This window comes from Scheffersomyces amazonensis (genome assembly GCF_036850825.1).
Source record: "Scheffersomyces amazonensis strain UFMG-HMD-26.3 chromosome Unknown RJT21scaffold_3, whole genome shotgun sequence".
Classification (NCBI taxonomy): Eukaryota; Fungi; Ascomycota; class Pichiomycetes; order Serinales; family Debaryomycetaceae; genus Scheffersomyces; species Scheffersomyces amazonensis.
The window spans coordinates 1,887,384-1,911,570 of NW_027042743.1; the positions used below are offsets into that span (position 1 = coordinate 1,887,384).

General features: G+C 27.7%; 9 protein-coding genes across 9 annotated transcripts; 4 read left to right on the top strand and 5 right to left on the bottom strand. All coding sequences in view use genetic code 12, as the record gives it.

Moving 5' to 3' along the window:
* Positions 1 to 455: 455 nt before the first annotated feature.
* Positions 456 to 4,098, top strand: APC1 (anaphase promoting complex subunit 1). Its single transcript, XM_064881842.1, has one exon. The coding sequence runs from the start codon at positions 591 to 593 to the stop codon at positions 3,819 to 3,821; it is 3,231 nt and encodes a 1,076-aa protein (XP_064738946.1). The 5' UTR covers positions 456 to 590; the 3' UTR covers positions 3,822 to 4,098.
* A 319-nt stretch (positions 4,099 to 4,417) lies between these two features.
* Positions 4,418 to 6,471, top strand: PSD1 (phosphatidylserine decarboxylase 1). Its single transcript, XM_064881843.1, has one exon. It carries the CDS (start codon positions 4,577 to 4,579, stop codon positions 6,389 to 6,391), a length of 1,815 nt encoding a protein of 604 aa, XP_064738947.1. The 5' UTR covers positions 4,418 to 4,576; the 3' UTR covers positions 6,392 to 6,471.
* A 148-nt stretch (positions 6,472 to 6,619) lies between these two features.
* On the top strand, positions 6,620 to 7,711 carry MOB2 (Mob2p). Its single transcript, XM_064884347.1, has one exon. It carries the CDS (start codon positions 6,690 to 6,692, stop codon positions 7,620 to 7,622), a length of 933 nt encoding a protein of 310 aa, XP_064738948.1. The 5' UTR covers positions 6,620 to 6,689; the 3' UTR covers positions 7,623 to 7,711.
* A 90-nt stretch (positions 7,712 to 7,801) lies between these two features.
* On the bottom strand, positions 7,802 to 12,601 carry RPO41 (DNA-directed RNA polymerase; the record flags this gene model as incomplete). The annotated part of the gene is made up of 2 exons (XM_064883017.1): positions 7,802 to 11,562; positions 12,157 to 12,601. The coding sequence occupies 2 exons, from the start codon at positions 12,599 to 12,601 to the stop codon at positions 7,802 to 7,804; spliced, it is 4,206 nt and encodes a 1,401-aa protein (XP_064738949.1).
* Positions 12,602 to 13,345: 744 nt separating this feature from the next.
* On the bottom strand, positions 13,346 to 14,573 carry RJT21DRAFT_96205 (t-SNARE syntaxin). Its single transcript, XM_064885717.1, has one exon. It carries the CDS (start codon positions 14,438 to 14,440, stop codon positions 13,427 to 13,429), a length of 1,014 nt encoding a protein of 337 aa, XP_064738950.1. The 5' UTR covers positions 14,441 to 14,573; the 3' UTR covers positions 13,346 to 13,426.
* Positions 14,574 to 14,725: 152 nt separating this feature from the next.
* Positions 14,726 to 16,867, bottom strand: UGA32 (Uga32p). The gene has a single exon (XM_064881844.1). The coding sequence runs from the start codon at positions 16,807 to 16,809 to the stop codon at positions 14,794 to 14,796; it is 2,016 nt and encodes a 671-aa protein (XP_064738951.1). The 5' UTR covers positions 16,810 to 16,867; the 3' UTR covers positions 14,726 to 14,793.
* Positions 16,868 to 17,807: 940 nt separating this feature from the next.
* On the top strand, positions 17,808 to 19,918 carry TUB2 (beta-tubulin). Its single transcript, XM_064884348.1, has 3 exons — positions 17,808 to 18,005; positions 18,190 to 18,225; positions 18,378 to 19,918. Exons 1-3 carry the CDS (start codon positions 17,994 to 17,996, stop codon positions 19,674 to 19,676), a joined length of 1,347 nt encoding a protein of 448 aa, XP_064738952.1. The 5' UTR covers positions 17,808 to 17,993; the 3' UTR covers positions 19,677 to 19,918.
* On the bottom strand, positions 19,919 to 20,705 carry RJT21DRAFT_37358 (uncharacterized protein). The gene has a single exon (XM_064884349.1). It carries the CDS (start codon positions 20,524 to 20,526, stop codon positions 20,161 to 20,163), a length of 366 nt encoding a protein of 121 aa, XP_064738953.1. The 5' UTR covers positions 20,527 to 20,705; the 3' UTR covers positions 19,919 to 20,160.
* A 20-nt stretch (positions 20,706 to 20,725) lies between these two features.
* On the bottom strand, positions 20,726 to 24,023 carry RIC1 (Ric1p). Its single transcript, XM_064881845.1, has one exon. It carries the CDS (start codon positions 23,988 to 23,990, stop codon positions 20,781 to 20,783), a length of 3,210 nt encoding a protein of 1,069 aa, XP_064738954.1. The 5' UTR covers positions 23,991 to 24,023; the 3' UTR covers positions 20,726 to 20,780.
* Positions 24,024 to 24,187: the final 164 nt, after the last annotated feature.

The window sequence follows — 24,187 nt, forward strand, 5'->3', positions numbered from 1 at the left end:
TGGAAAAGAAAAGAACCAGTACTTTATTATCAGATGCTTCATCAATGGCAAGAATGAGTGGAGATCATGATCCTAATAAATTTAGAATGGCTGAATTAAGAAAAGATATGATTCTTACTAAAATAGATGTAATACCTGTTGAAGTAACTCATCAATCTCAATTAAGAGTATTTGGAATAATATTTGAAGATCAAGAAGCTATTGTAATAGTTAATCGAATTAAAAAAGATGCAAAAGTATTTATTTATAAACAAAATATTACTAGTCATTATCAATCATCATATTCTATTCAATGTAATGATTGTATCCCATTAAGAAATCCTAATCATAATGGATATCTTATAGTATTAAAAACTTGTAAAAATTTAACATTAATTAATCCATTCTTAGATATAACATCTCCAAAACTTAATTTATCAACATCAATTGAAACTCTTTGTACTTCATGTGAAGATAGAGTTATTGTATGTGATAAATTAGGTAAATTTTCAACACTTCGAATAATTTTAGAACCAACTGATGAATGTGTATTTAATTGTTTAAAATGTTTTAAATATTTATCAGGATCAAAAATTAATGAAAGTATTTGGATGCTTTGGAGATCAGCGGTTATGTTAGAAGAAAATAAAGATGAATGGAAAGCATTTATAATTACTTTATTATCATTTATTTATCCATTTAATGATGAAATTATTTCAGTAACTAATGAAATTACTAAATTATTACCTCAAGCTAAATTCTTACAACAAATATCTCAACTTAATTATCAATTATTAGATTTAATTCCTTATATTACTATATCATTACATTTATTAAGAGAAGAACTTCGATTAGATCGTACAAGTAAATTAAAATTAAAAAAATTTGATATATTATTAACTCAATTATGTACTTGGATGGGTTGGCCAGATATTTGGACAAAATATTATATGATTGATCATAAAATTATTGATAATAATATTAAATTTTTACTGACATTAATTATTGAAACTCCTCCTAATTTATTTTTATCTTTAACCAGTTTATTTGGTATGAGTAATAATAATATAATTAGATATATAACATTTTCTCAACTTGTTGAAGAAGGTGATTCAATTGATGCATTAATAACTCCTCGAACTTATTATATTTTAAAATTATTTGAAATTATTGTTTCACCTAATTTTGGTTCAAATGTAGTAGTTGATATGATGTCAGAATATAAACTTACAAAGGGAGATTTAGAAACTTATCCTCCTGGAATTTCTATACCTTTAAAAGAAGCAATTCTGTTAGCTCAAGAAAATCCTTCATTTGAATGGGGGAATTCTGAATTAGAATTAATTGGTAGAAAAGATTTAAGTTTATATAAACAAGGTTTAACAATTACTTCAGCAATTATTGATAATGAAATAAAAGATTTAAATCAATTACTTTCTGGTTTACTTAATCCAATTGAAGGTTTATCAGCTTGGGATGGTCAATCAGAAGCTGATAGAATAGCTATAACAAAATTAATATTTGATTATGATAGAAGATTCTTTGAAATTACAACTTTATTACATCAAACAAGAATTCAAACGGCTTCATTATTAATTAATGTTGATGGTATACCCGAATATGAATTATATGAAAAGCAAAGAAATTTAGCCGCTCTTATTGCATTAAGAACTTTAACAATTCCTTTAGGTAGAGCTATATTATTTTATTCAAGTAGGAAACCTTTATTAACTGAAAAGTTTCCTATACCTAAATTTAATTTTAATTCATTAATAGCTCCACAAATGACAAATATTGTATTAAATGATTCTTCATTACCTCCAAAAATATGTGAATGGGGACATTTTCATAATGGAGTTTCATCAGGTTTAAGTATAAGTAAAGAAGCTAAGGGGATTTCTGGAAGTTGGATTATATTTAATAAACCTCCTGAATTAAATGCTCAACATGCTGGATTCTTATTAGGACTTGGATTAAATGGTCATTTAAAGAAATTAGAAGAATGGCATATTTATAATTATCTTGGTCCTAAGCATCCTTTAACTAGTGTAGGATTATTAATTGGAATGGCTGCAAGTTCAAGAGGTACTATGGATAATAAATTAACTAAAGTATTATCGGTTCATGCCGTAGCACTTTTACCTCAAGGAGCTAATGATTTAAATGTTCCAATAATGGTTCAAACTGCAGGATTAATTGGAATTGGATTATTATATTTAGAAACTCAACATCGTCGTATGAGTGAAATTTTATTATCTCAAATTACAAGTGCAGTATATCAAAATGATATTGAACAAGTTCATGAAGGTTATAGATTAGCCGCAGGAATTTCATTAGGATTTGTAAATTTAGGTAAAGGAGATGATTTAAGAGGATTAAATGATACTCATGTAGTTGATAAATTATTATCATTAGCCGTATCAATGAAAGATTATCAACCAATTCAAGAACTTGATAAATCTTGTTGTGGAGCTGTATTAGCACTTGGATTTATTTATATGAAAACTGAAAATCATGCCATGGCTGAAAAATTAAAAGTTCCAATGAGTGAACAATTACTTGATTATATTCGTCCTGATTTATTATTTTTAAGGTGTATATCAAGAAATTTAATTATTTGGAATTCTATTTCTAATACAATTGAATGGGTAGAATCTCAATTTCCTCCATTAATTAATCAAATAAAAGATGATTTAGATAGTGATCAATTAGCTTATTTTAATATTTTAGGTGGTACTTGTTTATCTATTGGAGTTAAATATGCTTCAACTCATGATTTAATTGCTCGTGATACTTTATTACATTATTTAGATGAATTAATGAAAATTACTTCAAAAGAAGCAATCAATTATGATCAAAAAATTGCTTATCATGGAGCATGTAATATGCAAAATCTTATTGCTTTATCATTATCAATAGTTATGGCAGGTAGTGGAGATTTAGAAGTATTTAGAAGATTAAGAGTATTATATAATGATACAACTAAAGAAATTGGTTATGGATATTATATGTCTATAAATACAGCATTAGGATTTTTATTCTTAGGAGGTGGACAATTTGCCTTTAGTAATTCTAATTTTGCCATTGCTTGTTTAATTATATCACTTTATCCAATTTATCCTAATGAAAATAGTGAAATTGAAGTTCATTTACAAGCATTTCGACATTTTTGGTCTTTATCAGTTGAACCTCGATGTTTAATTGTTAGAGATGTTAATTCTCAAAATCCTTGTAAAATTCCCGTTATTATATCATTAAAGGATGGACAAATTAAAGAAACTTTATCACCATGTTTATTACCAAATCTTAATGATATTGAAACTATTGAAACTCGATCAGCTGATTATTTTAATACTCAAATTGATTTCCAATTAAATTCTGCATATCTTGAAACTTTTAAAAAATCTTTAACAATATTAGTATATAAGAAAAAGAATTATTCTATATTAAAATCAACTGAAAGTATACTTATTAAGAATGAAAATAAAACTCTTCAAATTAATAATGGAGAAATTTCAGTTAATGAAGATATGACAAAATTACTTAATTTACAAGTTATTAAAAAACTAGGAGATTTTGAAAAGAAACAATTGACTTATGAAAGTATTGAATCTGAAGATAATTATAATTATACTCATAATGATTTATCATTATTTAAGATTATAGATGATCAATTAGATCTTGAAAAAATGTCAACTCTGCCAACTTCTACTGAAGATCTTTGGAATTTAAAGTTACTATTTGCATTTACTGATACATTACTTAATGATAATCTTCATTATTTATCGGTAGAATTTGTACAACAGCTTAAACAACAACTCTGGAAGTTATCCAATGGTTGATATATATAGAGCTATAGTAGGCTATAGTAGGCTATAGTAGAGCTATAGAGCTATGGTAGTATATGCTATATAGTAGAGTATAGAGTAGTGTATGTAACAGTATATTACATATAGTATATATCGTACATAACATACACTATATAAAACATACCCACAGTATAGTGTATATAAACATAGTGCGTATTGTAATAGCATATAATATAGTGTATATATAGAGCATATAGTATAGTGTATATATAATAATATAGTGTATATATAATAATATAGTGTGTATATAACTTATACGAGTAATATTATTAGCATTGTGAATATTTAGTATGTGTGTTATCTATACTATGTGTTATCTATATATAGGACTATAGTGTATATATAGCATATAATAATTAATAATAGTATGAATAGAATAGTGCATATATAGTATACACCACACGACACTACATAATATCCTACAGTATTGTATATAATAATCTAATACATATAACTTTAGTATAGTACAATGTTGTGTATATAACTTTAGTATATAGACAATATTGTGTATACAACTTTATTATCATTGTAAACAACAACAAACCATTAAACGCATATGAAAACGTATGCGGCTCATTTCCATTTCCCATTTCCCTGGCCAAAATTAACTCGCACACGATATCTTAGTACAAAATTTCTCGTTAACACCACTAAGGTATCGTATAGGAGAAAGCATAACATTGAGTCGTGTGAATTGATATACCATAGTAAATTATAAACAACTAAGTATGGTAATAAGACCGGTGTTTCCTTCGTCTTATCCGACGTTAGGATTAAAACAATTCACTCGAGAAGGGTATGTATTTGGACCTCAAAAGATGAATATCAATCATCCATTATCAAGAGCTTCAACAGTAGCTGAATTAGCATTACAACAAGCAGAACAAAAGAAACTTCGTAGACAACAAAGACGGAACTTATCGACTTATTATTATCAATTCCCAAAGATTCCAAGACCAAAGAGAAATGTATTATATTATTCAACTTGGTCAACTGGTGGATCTAAATTCCCATCTAAACAATTAATGAAATTACCTAAATTAACTATTTCAAGACGTCTGATATCTAATGCCAATCAACAATTAAAGAATCAAACTAAAAAGTTTCATAATCGATTCTTTTCTGTAGAAGCAAGACAAAAGAGACAACAACATAGAAGATTTATTAGATGGTGGACTGTAACTTCTTTAACAATTGTTTTAGGAGGTGTAGCAGCTAAAATTAGTTATGAAAGGTGGGAAGATCAAAATGATGAATTTGTTAATCAATATCGAATTAAACCTCAATCTTGGCATTTATATGCTTATTCAACTTTACCATTAAAAGCAATTTCAAGATTATGGGGTCAAGTAAATTCAATTAATTTACCATTATGGTTAAGAAGTCCATCATATCGTCTTTATTCAACTATATTTGGAGTTGATTTAACTGAAATGGAAGAACCAGATCTTACAACTTATAGTAATCTTTCTGAATTTTTTTATAGAAATTTAAAAGATGGTGTTAGACCTTTAGCAAATTCTGATTTAGTTAGTCCGTCTGATGGTAAAGTACTTAAATTTGGTTTAATTGAAAATGGAGAAATTGAACAAGTTAAAGGTATGACATATTCTGTTGATGCACTTTTAGGTATTTCAACTCCTCGTTTAGCAGCTCCAACTCATTCATTAGATTTTGAACATGATTATGATGATTTAACAATTATGAAAAGAGATGAAGAATTTGCTAAAATAAATGGAATTTCTTATTCTGTTGATGATTTAGTTGGAGGTAATACTGAAGAAACTTTTCATTTAAATAATTTAGATTATAAAGATGATGAAGATGGTACAGCTAGTGGATCTAGAGCATCATTTTCAAAAGAATTAACTGTAGCTAAAAGTTTAACTCAAAGTCCTATTGAAACTTTAACTACAAGTAATCATAAACAATTATTTTTTACTGTTATATATCTTGCCCCAGGAGATTATCATCATTTTCATTCTCCAGTTAATTGGGTTACAACATTAAGACGTCATTTTATTGGAGAATTGTTTTCAGTTGCTCCATTTTTTCAAAAGACTTTACAAGGTTTATTTGTATTAAATGAAAGAGTTGCACTTTTAGGTTATTGGAAACATGGATTTTTTTCAATGATTCCTGTTGGTGCAACTAATGTTGGTAGTATTGTAGTTAATTTTGATAAGAATTTAAAAACCAATGATATTTATGAACATGAAGTTTATCTGAGTTCTAATTCTGTTATTAATGAAAATACTCCATTATTAAAACATAATTCATCAGAAGTTTCAAGTATTTCATTTGGAGCTGCTGATGCAGAAAAGAAAAAGAAGAGATTAAAAAAGAATACTGTATATGAAGCCACCTATACTAAAGCTAGTCGTCTTCTTGGAGGTTATCCATTAACTAAAGGTCAAGAAATGGGAGGATTCAAATTAGGTTCAACTGTTGTACTTATTTTTGAAGCCCCAGATAACTTCAAGTTTGATTTAGAACTTGGACAAAAAGTTAAAATGGGTCAACAATTAGGTCATTTTGAATAATTATAATTATAAGTACCTTTACATTTACCTTTACCTTTACCTTTATCTATCTATACCCCTATAATATATTCATATTAATTATAAATTACTGTAGATGGGGGCTAAACTAGTTTTGCCCACCTAATTTCCGTTTTGGGAAGCAAATTTCGTGGATGTTTGGATGTTTACTCTACTCTCTCTCTCTCTCTTTATTATGTATTTTTTTTTTTTGTTTATGATCCCGATCTCGAGTCCTGATTCACTAACAGTAGTAAGAATACCACCCAATATATATACCCAGATACTTTGATAGTAAAGTATGTCATTCCTAAACACTATACGAGGCTTAGGCAGAAGCTCAAAGAAAACTAAAAAGGATATCGATCCTCTGTCCCCATTATATTCAATCCCCAATAGTTCGTCAGGTCTGTTACGAAATCCTCATTCGCCTAATAAAGGGTCACCGTCTAAGCAACGAAGTAGTCAAATACAACAACTGCAACTGCAACAACTGCAACAACAACAACTCAGTCAGTCTCCAACAAGAAGAAACCATCGCACATCACAACTGTCCAATAGACTGCTGCCTCAACGACAACATTATCAGCAACATCATCATCATCATCATCAACAACAAGATAATGATGAAATAGTAGATGAAGATGAAATTCCATTATTTTTATGTGATCCATTTGTTAAAACTGCCTTAGTAAAAGGATCATTTAAAACTATAGTTCAATTACCAAAATATGTGGATGTAGGTGAATGGTTAGCATTAAATATATTTGAATTATTTAATAATTTAAATCAATTTTATGGAGTTATATCAGAATATGTAACTCCAGAAGCTTATCCAACTATGAATGCTGGACCTCATACAAATTATTTATGGGTTGATGGTAATGGACAAACAGTAAATTTACCAGCCAGTCATTATATTGAATATGTTATAACTTGGATATCAAGTAAAATAAATGATCAATCAGTATTTCCAACCAAAAGTGGAGGAGCATTCCCACCAAATTTTTTAAAAGATTGTAAAAATATTTCAAGACAAATGTTTAGAATATTTGCTCATATATATTATCAACATTTTGATAAAATTGTTCATTTATCACTAGAAGCTCATTGGAATTCATTCTTTGCTCATTTTATTAGTTTTGTTAAAGAATTTAATTTAATCGCTAAAAATGAGTTAACTCCTTTATTACCATTACTTGAAAATTTAGAACAACAAGGTAAGATAGCTTAGAATTATATTATATAAGTTTTAAATTATATATATAAATTATAAATCCTACTTTTTAAATTGTAAATATAAATTGTAAATTTTACTTTTTATACTATATACATAAAGGCAAATAAATATGCAATTTTAAAAATATATACAAAGTTAACAAATGTCTGTGTGTGTGTGTGTGTGTGTCATAATCATGAAAAAAAGTATAGTGAATCTTTAACAGTTTCAACATTAAATTCACCCCTTGGAGGTATATCAGGAAATTTTAAGGGAATTAAAAGCGGGTAACCTACAGATCCACTTGCTATAGAATATAAATCATATTTTTCTGTAACACTTATAGTAGTTTCCATATTTTTACCTTCTTCAACTACTTGAGGATTCTTTGATGCAAGTAATTTTCTTCGTTGATTTTCTAAATGAATTTCATCTCCTAATGTAAGACCCCTCTTAATTTTTTTAACAATTGATTTTCTAATTTCTTTAACTTCTTGAACTACTGGATGATCAATTGGTACATGAATTACTTGTAAATAATCTTTATAACGAGTTTCAAATTCTTCTTTTAATTGTTGAATTAAATTATTTGAATGTAATTTAATAAATTGATCTCTAATTTGGCTATTCATAATTTCAACATCGGCTGCATGAGTCCAAAATGAATCATGAACTGATGCAAATGCTAATCCTAAATCTCCACATGCTTTAGCAGTCATTAACATATGAGTTGCATCAAGTGAATGAACAAAATTTGGTGGGAAAGCTTGTTGTTGCTTTCTAGCATCAACTTGAGTAATGGTTGATGGATCTATAATAGAAATATCTTGAAGTTTAGTTTTAATAATTTCTGATTTTAATGATCTATAAGGTTGAACACAAGGTAATCCAATAGCTGTAGTCCAAATAACTGATGATAAATGTGATACATTTACTTCTCCAACTCTTTCTTCAATTCTTACTGATTTACTAATTCTTTTAGCTGATTCACCTAACCAATCTTGAATTAAATGTGCTCCTGAGAAAAGTTCTCTAATACATGAAAATACTCGAGTAGTTAAATATCTAGCAAAATGAATAAGACTTTCTCTATCTTCTTTATTAAAATATGGTTCAAGTTGTTTTTGAATTTGTGCAGTAGCTCCAATAAATGTAACTCCATAAACATTAGTCATAACAGTTTGTTTAACAACTTTACGAGTAATTTTATCCTTTAATTTCATAGCAGTTTCATCACCTGCTTCAGCTTCTTCATCAAGTTTCTTTTGAACTAATTTTGAAACATAAGTATAAACATCTTGAGGTCTATCAGCAGGAACTAAATTAACTTGTTTTGCTCCTTCAATATCTCCACCTAATGCAGCATAATGTTGTAAACCATTACAAGTACCATCTTGATGAACTGGTATATGAGAAATATATTTAGTTGGATCAGAAAGTTTATATGCTTCATTTAATTCAAAACATACACTTAAAGCTTGCCATGGTTTTTCTGCTTTTGTCCACCAAGCATTAGGTTTATAAGGATCTTGAGCTGATTCAAATACATTTTGAAGATTATCTTCAACAAATTTAACTCTACCTTCTAATGGTGCTTTATCAACACCATAAACATTTGCTAAATGAATCTTTAACCATTTTAATCCACTTTCTCCAAGTTCTTTACCATTCCAAAATAAAAATAATGATCTAGTTACATCACTACCTAAATGATTAAAATGTGGTGAAATTGGATATGCTCTACCTCTAAAATCAATATTATGAGGGAAAAAGATTCTTTCACCTAAGAATCCTCTTGCAATTTCTAATCTATAATTAACATCACATCTTTGAGATTTTAAACTTGCAGCATCATGTAATATCAGTTTTACTAATCTTTCATATTCAAGTTTAACTTTTGGTCCAGCATTTGATGGTGGAGGTGGAGGATATTCAGGATCAACTATAACAGGAGGTATACTAAGGAATTCATTTCCTGTATTCCAAAAATGAGATATAACATCAAAAACATTTCTATTAACTGTCCATGGTGTTTCTCCAAGTATATTTAATCCATCATAAACTTCTGTTAATAATCCTCTATTAGCTGCAGCTTTCATATAAGCCATTATTTCATTAGAATCTTTCATTCTAACAATATTTGTTCTTGAATAATAATATCCTCCTTTATTATGACTTTCCCATTTAACTGGTGGAACAAGCATAGGTAAAAGTTGAGGTTGAACAGAATTTTGAAAATTATTACTTCCTAATTGATCATTAATCTTCTTATGAATTTTTAATATACCTATTTTTTGACCATTAAGAAATTGATAAGTATGATGAAATGCTGCTTGAACTCCAGTAACTTCTTCACCAGTAGTTGGATTTTTACCAATAACAGGAACTTTAGCTACTGATATAAGTGGACGAATTAATGCAGCACCAACTTTTCCAAGAACATTTTTACTCCATTCATTATCATCATCAATTTGTGAACTTTTACTAAGCATAGCTTTCCATTGTTTAGTAGTTTTTAATTTTTTTGAAAACTTTTTACGATCAGATTGTACAAGACTTTGAGATCTATATTCTAATTCTATTGCTCTACCAACTGATAATAAAGCTCTTGCAGTTCTCATACCTCCAACAATTCCTCCAGTAGAATTTAATTTAACTAATTCAAGAATTGTAATTACACACATTTTCTCAGGTGGTACTAAAACTAAATATGGAGCATAATGTTCTCTTTCTCGATTAATTTTCTTTTCTTCTTGACTTATTTTTACTTTAATACCTTCATTAGTTAATAATTCTTTACATTTATTAACTTCTTCTTGAATTAAAGGAAGTAAATCCATATACCATTGATATAATTGAGCATTTAATCCCTTTGATACATTAAGTCCACCTCTCTTTTGCATTTCTTCATATTCATGTTTCCATTTCTCTCTAGCTGCATCAGCTCCTCTTATTTCTAATTGTCTTTGTCTTCCCTCATTAAATAAATCTAATGCTTCATTAAATTTTTCTTGTTGTTGAGGACTTAATGTCTTAAAGAATTGAAAATAATCATTCTTAATTTCAGATGTATTATGTAATACATGAAATTGAATATCTGATTCAATACTTGTTAAAAATTTATTAATTTCTTCAGAATCTCCTTCTTCTTTTAATCCTAAAAGTGTATGTCTAATAACTTTTAATCCAAATGAATCTACAGGCATTAATCTATCAGCATCCTTTTCAATAATTGGAACTTGTTCTCCATTTTCAAAATATTGTGCTCTTTCAGCTTTTATTGAAGTATTAGGATTTGTAATAACATTTCGAACTTCAGCAAATGTATCTTTTAAATCTAATGGTATACTTTGTTCAGTAATAGTTGGATCTTCAAAGATTTTAGATAAATCATCAATACCTAAAATTTCAACATGAGAGAAAATATTTCTCTTTTGTTGATTTGAAAATTTACTTAAATAAGTTTGATATGGACCATTTGCAGCCATATATTTTGATAAAACAATAGCATGAGTTCTATCATTTAATTGAATAGTATATTTTCTTTGCATATCTCTAAGAAATGATTCAACTTCAGAAATAGATACAGATTCTTGAGCACTCCATTGTTCTAAATATCTATTAACTGATTCAATAAAAGATTCTGGATTTCCTAATAAAGGATATATTGAACTCATAACTCTAAATGCTCTTTCAAAACTTCCACTTGATAATAATCCATCTAATAATGATTGTAAATGAGATACATCCTTAGCTAATGGAGAACGAGTTACAGGATCATATCCTGAAGACCATGGAGTTTCCTTTCTTGAAATATCTGAAATATCATGATTTTCTTTAATTTCACTAAAGGTCTTTTGATAATAATTTGGTGATGAAGGGGTTTCAACTCGTTTCAGTTTTAAGTCTTCAAGAATATTATTTAAAATAGGAAAATCTTGTCTACCACCTTCACCTTTAGACAGTAATGATGTTAATGATGTTACATATCTTAAATGGCAAAGTCTTGTGTTATAAGAAGAACTTGATAAAGCTGCTCCACTTGTGAAGTCTGAAGCAGCTCCTACAGTTCTTCTGCTACCACCAGAATTTGCCACTCTAAGCCTACTAATACTCCTTGACAACATCTACTTTGCTAATCGTCTTTGGCTATATAAGACTTATAGAATAGGTGAAAAAAAAAATTAGCACATCAAAAAAAAATATTTAAAGAATGAGATGTATGTATGGGGCTTGGATGCAGTACATGATTGTTAGCAGTTATGTTTATATTTAAAGAGTAATAATAATAATGATAATAATATAATTAGTATAAAAGAATAACAGGTATAACTTACCTGCAATAGAATATGAGCAATATAAAAACAGCTAGTAGAATCAAACCCAAGAATAGAATATAGATAGATAGATAGATAATTATAAAATAGTGATGATGATAATGATTAATAGTAAAGCATGGTCGTGTGCCGGTTATTTGGTATATAGGAACTGAAAAGGTGTATTTGTAACGTTACTTCATATTTTTAATAAACATATGAATTTTACAAACCCATTTCGGCTTGTAATGCTTTTAAAGCTTCTTCATCTTCATCATCTTCAGTGATAGCAGCTTGAGGTTGAGCTTTATTAACAGTTGGAAATGTAGGTAATTTATCAGCTGATGGAGTAACCTTTTGAGTTGGAGCTTTTACTTGTTCTTCCTTTTCAGCTTCTTCTTCTTGTAATGCAGCTAATTCAGCATCTAATTCATCTTCATCAACATATTCACTACCAACTGGTCTTGATATAGCTTCAGAAATTTCATCAGCTAATTCAACTTGTTCTCTAATATCATCCATTGTATCTTCAACTTTATCTACATTATATTCTCCATGTATTTGTTTCATAGCTGCTGCTCCTTGTTTCATAGCCTTCATAGTTTCCAAGTTTAAGTTGGCTCCTTCGATTGAAGATAATTGAGTTTCTAATGATTCTACTTGATTTTCAATCTTCATTAAATTAACTTCATAAGCTTTCTTCTTCTTTAATGCATTTTTAGCTACTATTTTATTGGTCTTTAGAGAACTTCTTGCTATAGCTTCTTGATCAGCCATTTGTTGTTCCAAATGAGCACGCTTTTTATTCAATACTTGAATATGTTCTCTTAATTCCACAATGGCCCTCTTTGGGAGCTCTTTCTTCTGCTGGTTATTGCCTCCAAAGAAATAGTTCCACATGATTTATGATAGTAAATTTATATTTATTGGAATGACTCAAAGCAAATAATGCAAAATGGTATGGAATTTATTTAAAATCAGACTATGATAAGATAATTTGATAAATTTGATAATTTGATACTTCTGATGTTATACTACCCCTAAAGATAAGATTTGTGGGTGGTGATGGGGTTCTAATAGGAAATGTCGTAAGTGAAGATATTTCTTAATTCTACACAGATACAGTAAAACTTCCACTGGAAACTTATTCGTCCAAACGTCTATAAAGCTGATTGATCGATGCTTAGTTCGGCAACTCTTTACGCTTCGTAATGAGTCTTCGCTGCCTGTGGGTTCTGGCTGTAGCTCCCTCGAGCTTTATTTCTTTTTTCTGGTTAATATTTTGGCTATCGGTACACGACCACAAAACCCACCACTAATACAATAATCAATATTTATATCTTTATCCATATCCATATTCATCCACATAAACGTACATTTGTGGTAATTATAATTATTATTATTATTATAATAATTATTAAATAATATTGACTAATGATATATTATACTATTAACAGTTTTTGCTAACTAATTGACTAACAAATAAACTAACTCACTAACTAACTAACTAACTAATACCCAGATCAAGAAGAAAAATATTAATACTCCAAAAATTTTAAGGAATAACCATCTATTACTAGTAATATGAGCATAGTATTTTAATAATTCTCGTTGAGCTCCAGTGATATTAAGACTTGTATCTTCTATATTTTCATCTATTCTTTGTATTTGTTCTCCTTGTTCACTAACTAATGTAGCTAATTGTTGGAATAAATTTCCTACTTCATTAATGGTAGATTCTATAGTTTCTACCGCTCTATTTCTTTGTTGTAAATATTGTCCACCTTGTTCTTCTAATAAAAGTAATTGTTGAGTTTGATTAGGTATTGATAAATATTCTCCTCCATTACTATTTCCATTAGAATATGGAACTGAAATATCGGGATCCATATCTGGATCATATGCTAATGGAGTTGATTGAGTACTTCTTGATAAATAAGGATTTTCACCTAAATTAGAAAGTGGTGAATCTGCTACCATTGGTGATGGATTATTACTTGAACGATGAGTACTGGCAGCTGATAAAAAGTTTTCTGTACGACTTTTATTTAAGATTTCATTCTTTTGTCTAATTTCCAATACATTTTTAAACTCTCCACTAACATTCTTCATTTTAGAATTTAAAAGATTTAATACATTTTTTGAAAATTGAGAAATTTGTGAATCCACTTGGATACTACTTTCTCCTTTAACATATTTTTGTAAATTTTGTATACTTTGTTCTATCTTAAATATATCTTGTTTGATAACATAAGTTAATTCTCCTATTTCAACAGGTTTATCGTCGAATAATGGCTTTCGTTTAGCTAATAATGATAATTTACTTAATAATTCAGTTACATGAACAATATCTTTTGCAATAATACTGGCTTGTTCACTAAATTTAGATTTTTTAGTTGGCCAACTTGTAGGAGTCACTCGTGGAATAGCTCCTCCATTATGTTTTCGATTAATTTTATCGTATGAAGTTACACATTGTTGGAATTCAAACGTACGATTCTGTATAGAAAGTGACATTCCTCTATTTAATATGATATAATAGATATGGAATTATGATATTATCAATTTAATATGAATTGTATTATTCCACCTGGGTTTACTTAACTATTAATTTTCCTCTATTAGGTTAACTTGCCTTCTTCCTGATAAGAACAGCTCAACTGCCAACCACCTTTTTTTTTAGGCTTCACTTTGAACGTGACTGTAAACAAAATTTCTTTTTTTGTTATTTTTATTTTTATTTGTGTGGTGTGCAGTATGTGCAGGACCAGTAGCTGCAATTTCCCAATTGGGATACAATGTCTTTTTAGCATTCATTAATTATAATTATCTAACTAAAACACTTTTTTATATAAAATTCTATAAATTCTCTAACATATGGAAAGATCCCAATTCTTTTCTACACATATTTGAGTCCAATCAATCCATAATTGTCCATTATTATTTCGTTTCCAAACTTCACGTACAATATCTAATACTCTTGTAACATTAGCAACTTTATAATGACGTTTTATACGTTTAAATCTTTCTTCCATTTCAATCCGATCAATTGGAGTAGAACAGGTTATTCCACATATTAAAAGCAGCATAGCCAATGAAGATACTAATTTAGTATCTAATAATACATCTAATGAATTTAATGCATTTAATAAAATTGATTGCATTTCATTACTTGCTGGAGCTATGTTCTTAATTTGATAATTTAAACATAATTGACAACTGTATAAATAAACATCAAATAATGTTAAATGATATTCTACTTCTTTTTGATCATCCATAATATGTTGCATTTGTCCAACATTTGGTTGACAATCAAATATCCGTTGCTTAATTTCATTATATTTATCTTCAATTTCTTGATAATATTCAAGACGCTTACTTTTAAAATCTATTTCATTTCCATGATCATCATAAATTACAAACAGTCCAGACTGTTTATAATTATCTTCTACACGTTTCATCATATGTTCTAATTTCTTTTTCTTCTGATTAAGTTCAGCATTAGTATTACCTATCTCTCCAAATAAAAGAAACATCGACAGTATACATCCTTGTAATGGATCTAATCCATAATCTCCTTCACCCAGATCAAAGAGTTTATCTCGATTAAAGATAGTATTATATTCTTCCATTGGTAACATAGTTCCACTAGTAAATGCTCCTGATGACATAACATCATGAAATTCAATATCTGCTATAATCCATTTAATATTATTGGAATAATCAAACATTTTACATATTTTAGTAATTCCTCCATTTAATTTAATCATTTCTGTACATTTTTTAAAGAGAATGTTCCATTTAGATACATCTCCAGCACATATATGAATTCCCATACCAATTAAAAAGAAATTCAATAAGATATATATATCTTCTTTAGATAAATTTTCAAATGAATTAAATTTTTGTTTAATTAGTTGAACAGATTTTGAAAGATATGTTTTAACATCTGGTGTATAACCTTCAACAAATAATCCACCCCATGCAGAGACAGCATACAGAATACTTTCTTCTATTTCAGCTAATTGATAGAAAGTCTTTAGAAAGTAATTACATGATGCTGGAGCAATACATAGAACAGGAGCAACATTATGAACGAATGAATCAATAAAATATGTTCCCTTATGATCCATATATCTGAAAGGGTTAAACATCTGACTGCCAGCAGGAGAATTAAAATATTGTTGAACATCGAGCATTAATAGTTCTGTATTTTTATTTGATGTTAATGATTGAGGAAATGGAGATGGTGTCTTTTCTAGTGCTAAGTATTCTTCTTCTCCTTCTTGATCTTGTTGTATTGGCGTACCATTATCACTATTTTGTTTTACAGTAACCATATCTGTATCATTGAAGTCATAACTTATTTCGAAATCATCATCTGCATTTGAAGAAGAACATGATGAAAATGATGACGAAGATGTAGATGACTCAGAAGAAGTTGAACTTGACCGTACAGTTGATGAATTAATTAGTGGATAAAACGAATGTTGATTATCCAAGTTATCAGATACTATTGAATTAGTAGTGGATAACGTTTTATTTTTGAATTGAGTAAATTTTTCAAGTACGATTGAATTTCCAGGAGAAGAATCAACTTTTTGAATTTTAAATTTAGAACCATTTCTCCATACACATTCAACATTTCTATGGTTACAAGATCCACATATAGGATAAGTTTCATCACATTTCTTTTTCCTCTTTCTACAAGCTAAACAACCATTTCTTGATCTTCTAGAAGCTCCTATTACAATATTCTGAGTTTGAATACGTCTTGTCCCAACTGAAGAAGATAAATTTGTAGATTTTGAATTAGATTTTGATGTGGGGTTAGTAGACTCAGTATATTCAATAGTCTCGAAACTTGAATCTAATACTAGATACATTTGACAACTTGATAAATTTGATTAAAGAATTCAATATTATAGGCAAATCTAACAGTTGTTAAAGGGTAGTAAAGAAAAGAAGGGTTAATTGAATTGAAAATAAAATAGTAAGAAGATTATACTGAAAGGCTTTAGTCATATTTTGTCCCGATTGGGTAATTGGCGATAAAGGGAGTCAGATTGTGACCTAATTGGGTAATCCTATGCGACCGGGCATTTAACTGTATCGGGCTCTAAGTGTTCCCGGTGATAGCTCAATTGGGATACAACTCCAAGCCGTTTTCTAGATAATTACAAATGCTGCATCTATCTCTATAATGATCATTGTCATTGCCCCTCAGGGGGGCTACTGTTGGTTTATAAGCATATCGGTGAATTGTCTTGAAAGTTCCGATAGTTATAATTTTCATTGTAATTTTGGGGGAAGGCATATAATGCTACATCTTTTAAAGATGCAACATAATAGTTTTTAATTAAAGATTGATCATAAGCCAACCAAGATAAGGGTTAGTAATAATTGTGTATAATATGAATATGGTAGCACTTAGTTGTGGTACTGAATTGCCTGTTAAAAATGAGGTTGATTGCTATGTATAATAAAAAACCCCTTGGCATATAAATAAATAAATAAATAAAACTTATTAAAATGAAGATGAAAGAATTGATTTATTACGTATATTGTATATTGTATATTGTATATTGTATATTGTATATTGAATATTGTATATTGTATAGGCAATATTATATGAAGAAGCTCAATCGTTATAGATGTAAGTGGTATAGCATAAAGTATGTTATGTTATGCCGTATGTTAAGCTTAAGCTATAACTATGACATTTTAAATATATAGTAAATATTTTAGTCATATGCAATAATAATAAGTGGCACTATTACTTACATTAAGTTATATATATATATTTCTATATAGACGTGCTGTACATATAATTATATAAGGTTATATATTAGACGCGCGAGGTAATGACCCTTCCTATTTTGGACTAGAAATAAACAGGCGTCGTGTCCCGCCCAAACCCACCTGTTTTAGACGAAATCAAAACGACTCAGAAAAATTATCAGAAACCAAAACAAATGTAAAACAAAAGATTGATCAATCAGTTCCATCGATAAATCGAAGTCAATCGTGTTGAACTACAAGGTAGCAACAACAGGAAGTATTTACGATAATGAGAGAAATCGTACGTATGATTATTATGATCAATCCTTTGAATTGTCATAGTATTCTCATCGATTACTATGATTAATATAACGCGCTAGTTAAGAGTCTGTGTGTGTGTGTGTGTTGTATCGATTCAATTGTGATCTATTACTGCCATCCCACGAGAAAGAAATTTTCAAATACTAACTATATAACTTATCTAGATCCATTTATCAACTGGTCAATGTGGTAACCAAATCGTATGTATAAATCAAACAATATTGAATTATTATTTTTAGTATAAACTGATATCCCCATCGTAACAATTTTATAGGTATCAAAATACTTTTATACTAAAATTATCAAATTTCAAATTTTATTTATGAACTTATAACTAACAAATTATATTTAGGGTGCTGCCTTTTGGGAAACCATTTGTGGCGAACATGGTTTAGATAATAACGGAAATTATCATGGAGATAATGAACTTCAAAGATCTAAATTAGATGTCTATTTTAATGAAGCTAGTTCAGGTAAATATGTTCCTCGTGCTGTTTTAGTTGATTTAGAACCTGGTACTATTGATGGAGTTAAATCTTCATCTATTGGTAATTTATTTAGACCAGATAATTATCTTTTTGGTCAAAGTTCTGCTGGTAATGTTTGGGCTAAAGGTCATTATACTGAAGGAGCAGAATTAGTTGATTCAGTTCTTGATGTTGTTAGAAGAGAAGCTGAAAGTTGTGATTCTTTACAAGGTTTCCAAATTACTCATTCTTTAGGTGGTGGTACTGGTTCTGGTATGGGTACTTTATTAATTTCAAAAATTAAAGAAGAATTCCCAGATAGAATGATGGCAACTTTTTCAGTTGTTCCATCTCCAAAAGTTTCTGATACTGTTATTGAACCATATAATGCAACTTTATCAGTTCATCAATTAGTTGAATTATCTGATGAAACTTTCTGTATTGATAATGAAGCTTTATATAATATTTGTCAAAAAACTTTAAAATTATCTCAACCAAATTATGCTGAATTAAATAGTTTAGTTTCTTCAGTTATGTCTGGTGTTACAACTTCTTTACGTTATCCAGGTCAATTAAATTCTGATTTAAGAAAATTAGCTGTTAATTTAGTTCCATTCCCAAGATTACATTTCTTTATGGTTGGTTATGCTCCATTAACTTCAATTGGTTCTAAATCTTTTAGATCTTTAACTGTACCAGAATTAACTCAACAAATGTTTGATTCTAAGAATATGATGGCTGCTTCAGATCCAAAGAATGGTAGATATTTAACTGTTGCTGCATTCTTTAGAGGTAAAGTTTCTGTAAAAGAAGTTGATGATGAAATGCATAAAGTTCAAACTAGAAATGCTGCTGATTTTGTTGAATGGATTCCAAATAATGTTCAAACTGCTGTTTGTTCAGTTGCTCCAAGAGGTTTAGATATGTCTGCTACATTTATTGGAAATTCTACTTCAATTCAAGAATTATTTAAAAGAGTTGGTGATCAATTTAGTGCTATGTTTAGAAGAAAAGCTTTCTTACATTGGTATACTTCTGAAGGTATGGATGAAATGGAATTTACTGAAGCTGAATCTAATATGAATGATTTAGTTAGTGAATATCAACAATATCAAGAAGCTGGAATTGATGAAGAAGAATTAGAATATGCTGATGAAGCCCCATTAGATGAGCCTTTACAATAAATTAAATATTAAAGATAATAATTCAAAATTGGGATATGCTATACTTTTTTTTGTTAGTTCATGATGATTTAATTCTTTGTTGGTTTTAATTTTGCTTCTCCATATATATATAATTTTTATACCCCACTCTCTTCTCTATATTTCAAATTTAGCTCTTGTTTCAAATTATAACTTTTTATACGATCCGTGTAATAACTACATTAATCTATATTATAATATTATATATGTATATGTTTCTTGAACATTTGTATTTGAATATAAATTTTAAATATGACGAATAAATACTAATGTATATAATTGAGGTAAAAGGATAGTGTACTAATTGTATACTAATGTATTGTATACAAATGTATAGTATAGTATAGTATAGTATAGTATAGTATAGTATAGTATATGAAAGGAAAGGAAAGGAAAGGAAAATGCAAAATTTTGATATTAATGGGCATGCCAAATTTCTATAATACAATGAGGCATCTTATTAAATTTAATTACCTCTTAAGAAGTTTCTTACGAAATCATTCTTATCAACAATATTATATCTATTTTGATCATCAAAATATCTTAATACATGACATTGTTGTTTCCAAAAGTTTATTAATTCTTGAAATTCCATTTGACCTTTAGCCAATAATATATTGGCAGTATCTAAATCTCCAACATATCTTTGTCTTTCAAATTCTTGTCTAATCTTAGTTTTAACATTAGCTACTGGCATATCTAATTCATATATATCACAAAATTCTTTAGAATTTCTCATATATTTACGATATAAATGTAATACTCTTTTACTTAAATCTGCTTGAGTAGCTGAACGACGGGTAGTCTCGGCAAATTCAGTAGCTAAAGTCATGATTATTATGTTTTAGATAATTTCTATACCTCTTCCTTAACTTATTAGTGCTTATTATTCTAAAGTCCTTCAGTAGTTTGGTTGGTTTTTTTTCTTCCTGTTTACTAAAGATCAAATTTGGTTGGTTGAGTATCTGTCCGTCATTTTTCACGTGATGGTGCTCGTGACTAGTTTAGACCCTATTCTTAATTATTACTACTTTTAATTCATACATTTTATACATTTTATACATTTTATACATCTATTGACTCTAATTACTGTAATCCTTCTTTAATAAGTCTAAGAAGATCTCCTGATGGTTGAAGTAATTTAATAAATCGACATAATTCAAAGCACCAGTCCCATTTCTGTGATTTATCTAACATCTTCATAATCTTTAAAATAATTTCTTCATCATTACTATTAAGAACAAAATCTAATTCTGTAGTTTCATCTTCATCACCTTCCTTTTTAAAATTAAGATAAACAATTAAATAATTATAACAATCTTCTACATTCTCACTTTCAATTAATCTAGTCATAAATTTAACTGGTGTTGTATCAAGAACTGTAAAGAAATTATCCCAATATCCTACTTCAATTTTTCTTAAACAATTAATATATACTGAAGCAGGATCTTTAGTTAATTCAATTAATGTAATTAATTTCTTTAATGTATTTTTAGTCTCTTCATCTCTCGTTAAATATTTAAATAATAATAATTCAAGACAATAACTATAATTTTTAAACAGTTGAAATTTTTTAAATGATTGAATTAATTCATTTTTATCATTCAGTTTATGAATTAAATCATATTCCATAAAATTATTAAGAACTAATTTATGAGATACTTTACTTTTCATAATTAACATACCACTTGATATTTTATTTATAACAGCATGTTCAAGACCAATTAAATCAATAGATTTTAATGAAGAAAAATCATCACTAATTATACTATCAAGTATTAATGGTTGATAATTATCTATATCAATTCTAATTGGATCAGGTTCAGTATGATGATTTTCATGATGAATATCTTCAATTCCTTCACCATTATCATTTAAAACTAATTCATTTTCTTTATCATAAGAATTTGAAATTAAATCATTAATTTCATAAACTAATAATGAATCACCATTAAATAAATAAATATAATTAACTTGTTTATCATTATCAAATTTAATTGATTTAAATTTAAAGAATTCAATTCCAGTACCAATTCTAATTAAATCATACATATTACTTGGTTTAACTGCATCTACAGGATTAGCAAATGAACCAGTTGTTGATTGATTCTTTAAAAGATAAATATCTCCTGAACCTAATAAAAATATAAAATGTCTTTTATCAATCATACTTGTTTTAATAATATCTTTAATTGCAAATCGATGTTTAATTGAAGATAAATGAATAGTTTTATTAACTCCAATAAATATTTTATAACTCCTTTGAGTAGTAGGATTTTGTAAATTTGATGATGAAGTTGTTTTAGCAATAGTTCTACTATTATTTAATTCAATTATTATTAAACGATAATCATCAGTTATAAGTACAAGATGAGTTACTTTGTCATTAAATTTAACTGGTTGAATATCAATTAAAGTAGTTTTAAAATCATATTTCCAAAGCATTAAATCATTATCAAATTTTATATCTCCACCTCCTGCACCATATTTAGTTACACTTGTATCAAAAATAATAATTTCATCAACTAAATGCTTATCATCATTAGTTTGAGCATTCAGATCTTCTTCTGTGTCATATTCTTGACCTTGTTTTCTATTAACAATAATTAAATAATCATTATACCAAAATTGATGAACTATATTTAAACTATCCAAATAATAATTTCTAAAATTAAACCATAAAACATGATTAATATCATTTCCATCAGTTGTTAAAGGAGTTGAAAGTGCTAAATGTTCACCATATGATAAAGCAATTTGATTACTTTCATTTCTACTCATATTAAATATTCCATTAACACTTTTTAAAGATTTATTTGAATTACCATTATAATTTTCTAATCTTGAAAGAATTCTTTTAAATTTTGGTAATAAAGGAAATTTAACTAAACTTCGATTATTTTGAATTATACTAATATATTCATTATCATAAAAACATGCATTATCATTAACTTTTAATAAATTAACATAATATAAAGTCTTTTTATCTTCACTTAATATATTTAATCCATTTGAATTTGGAGTAATAATTATATCTGATGCTCTTAAAAAATCTCGATTATGTTCATAATTTTCATCTAATTCTTTTAATAATTCATTAGTATTAAATGATATACTACCAAATTTTGTAAATAAAGTCCATTTAGATGATTGTTTATCTAAAATAATAAAAAAATTTCCACATGATGACCAAATTAATTTAGTATTATGACTTATATTTACATCAATATGTTTAACAAATTCAAAAGTATCATGATTAACTTTATAAAGTTTAACTTCAATTCCTAATTGTAATAAAAGTAAATTCAGTTGAGGATTAAATGCAAATTTAAATGTTGATTGTCTTAAATCTTCTCCAGGAAATGTTGTTAATAAATGTCCCTTTGGTATAACATGATCATCATGAACATCAAATTTAAAATACCATAATTGTCCCTTAGCATTTAAAAATATAAAATAATTTTTAAATACATTATAATTTATATAAATAATTTTAGAATCTTCTCCACTTTCATACCATGAATAATCAGCTAAATGAAATACTTCATTTTTAAAACTTTGCATATTAACTATTTGAAAACAATTTTCTTCAGGAATTGAAGGTGAAATTGATTCTGATTCTTCAATAATACTATTATTTCTTTCATTCTTATTATTAAATACTATTAAATTATGAGAATTTTGTTTTAACCAATATCTATTTAATCCAATTCCAATTTTAAGAATTTTAAAAATAGATAATTTAGCATTTTCAATTTGAAAATTTCCTAATTCATCTTCAATAGCTCCATTATTAAAATGTTCAATATTTTCTAAATTAATTGAAATATCTTGATTACCTTGAATAATTGATCTTGTTGCACTCTTAACAAATTTTGTAAATGTAAATTTTTGTGAAGTAACACTTAATGGTAATCCAGTTTGAATTACTTCATCATTTTTACTATTACTAACTTCAAATAATGATGTAGTATAGTTAATTGAACAATGATATAATATAAGATAATTTTGATTAGTTTGAACAAAAAAATTAACAGAATTTAATTTTTGTAATAAAGCAGTATTAACTGATACATGTTTAGTTTTAATATTAACATTATGACCATGTTGATTAATTGAATCTTGATTTCGAATATGACTAACTAATGGTAATAATGTATATTGATCATAAACGTATACTCCAATCGAAGTTAATATTACTAATAAAGGAGTATGAGGTACATGTATAATTTTAATAATTTCTTCTTTGAAAACTAACGGTACAAGTCCTTGAGGACATGAATTTATCCATACCATTTCTCCGAAATTTACTGCCGTATACAATTGATGTTGTGGGGGTTATAGTGAAATATTGAAATCAATTTAAAGTTGTTGATAGCACTTGATTTTCTCCTGATTAGAGTCCTGCATATTGAGGCTACGTTAATGATTATCGATTGTATATTGGCTGCAACTATATATATTAGCAACTGTATATATTATCATTAGTTAAG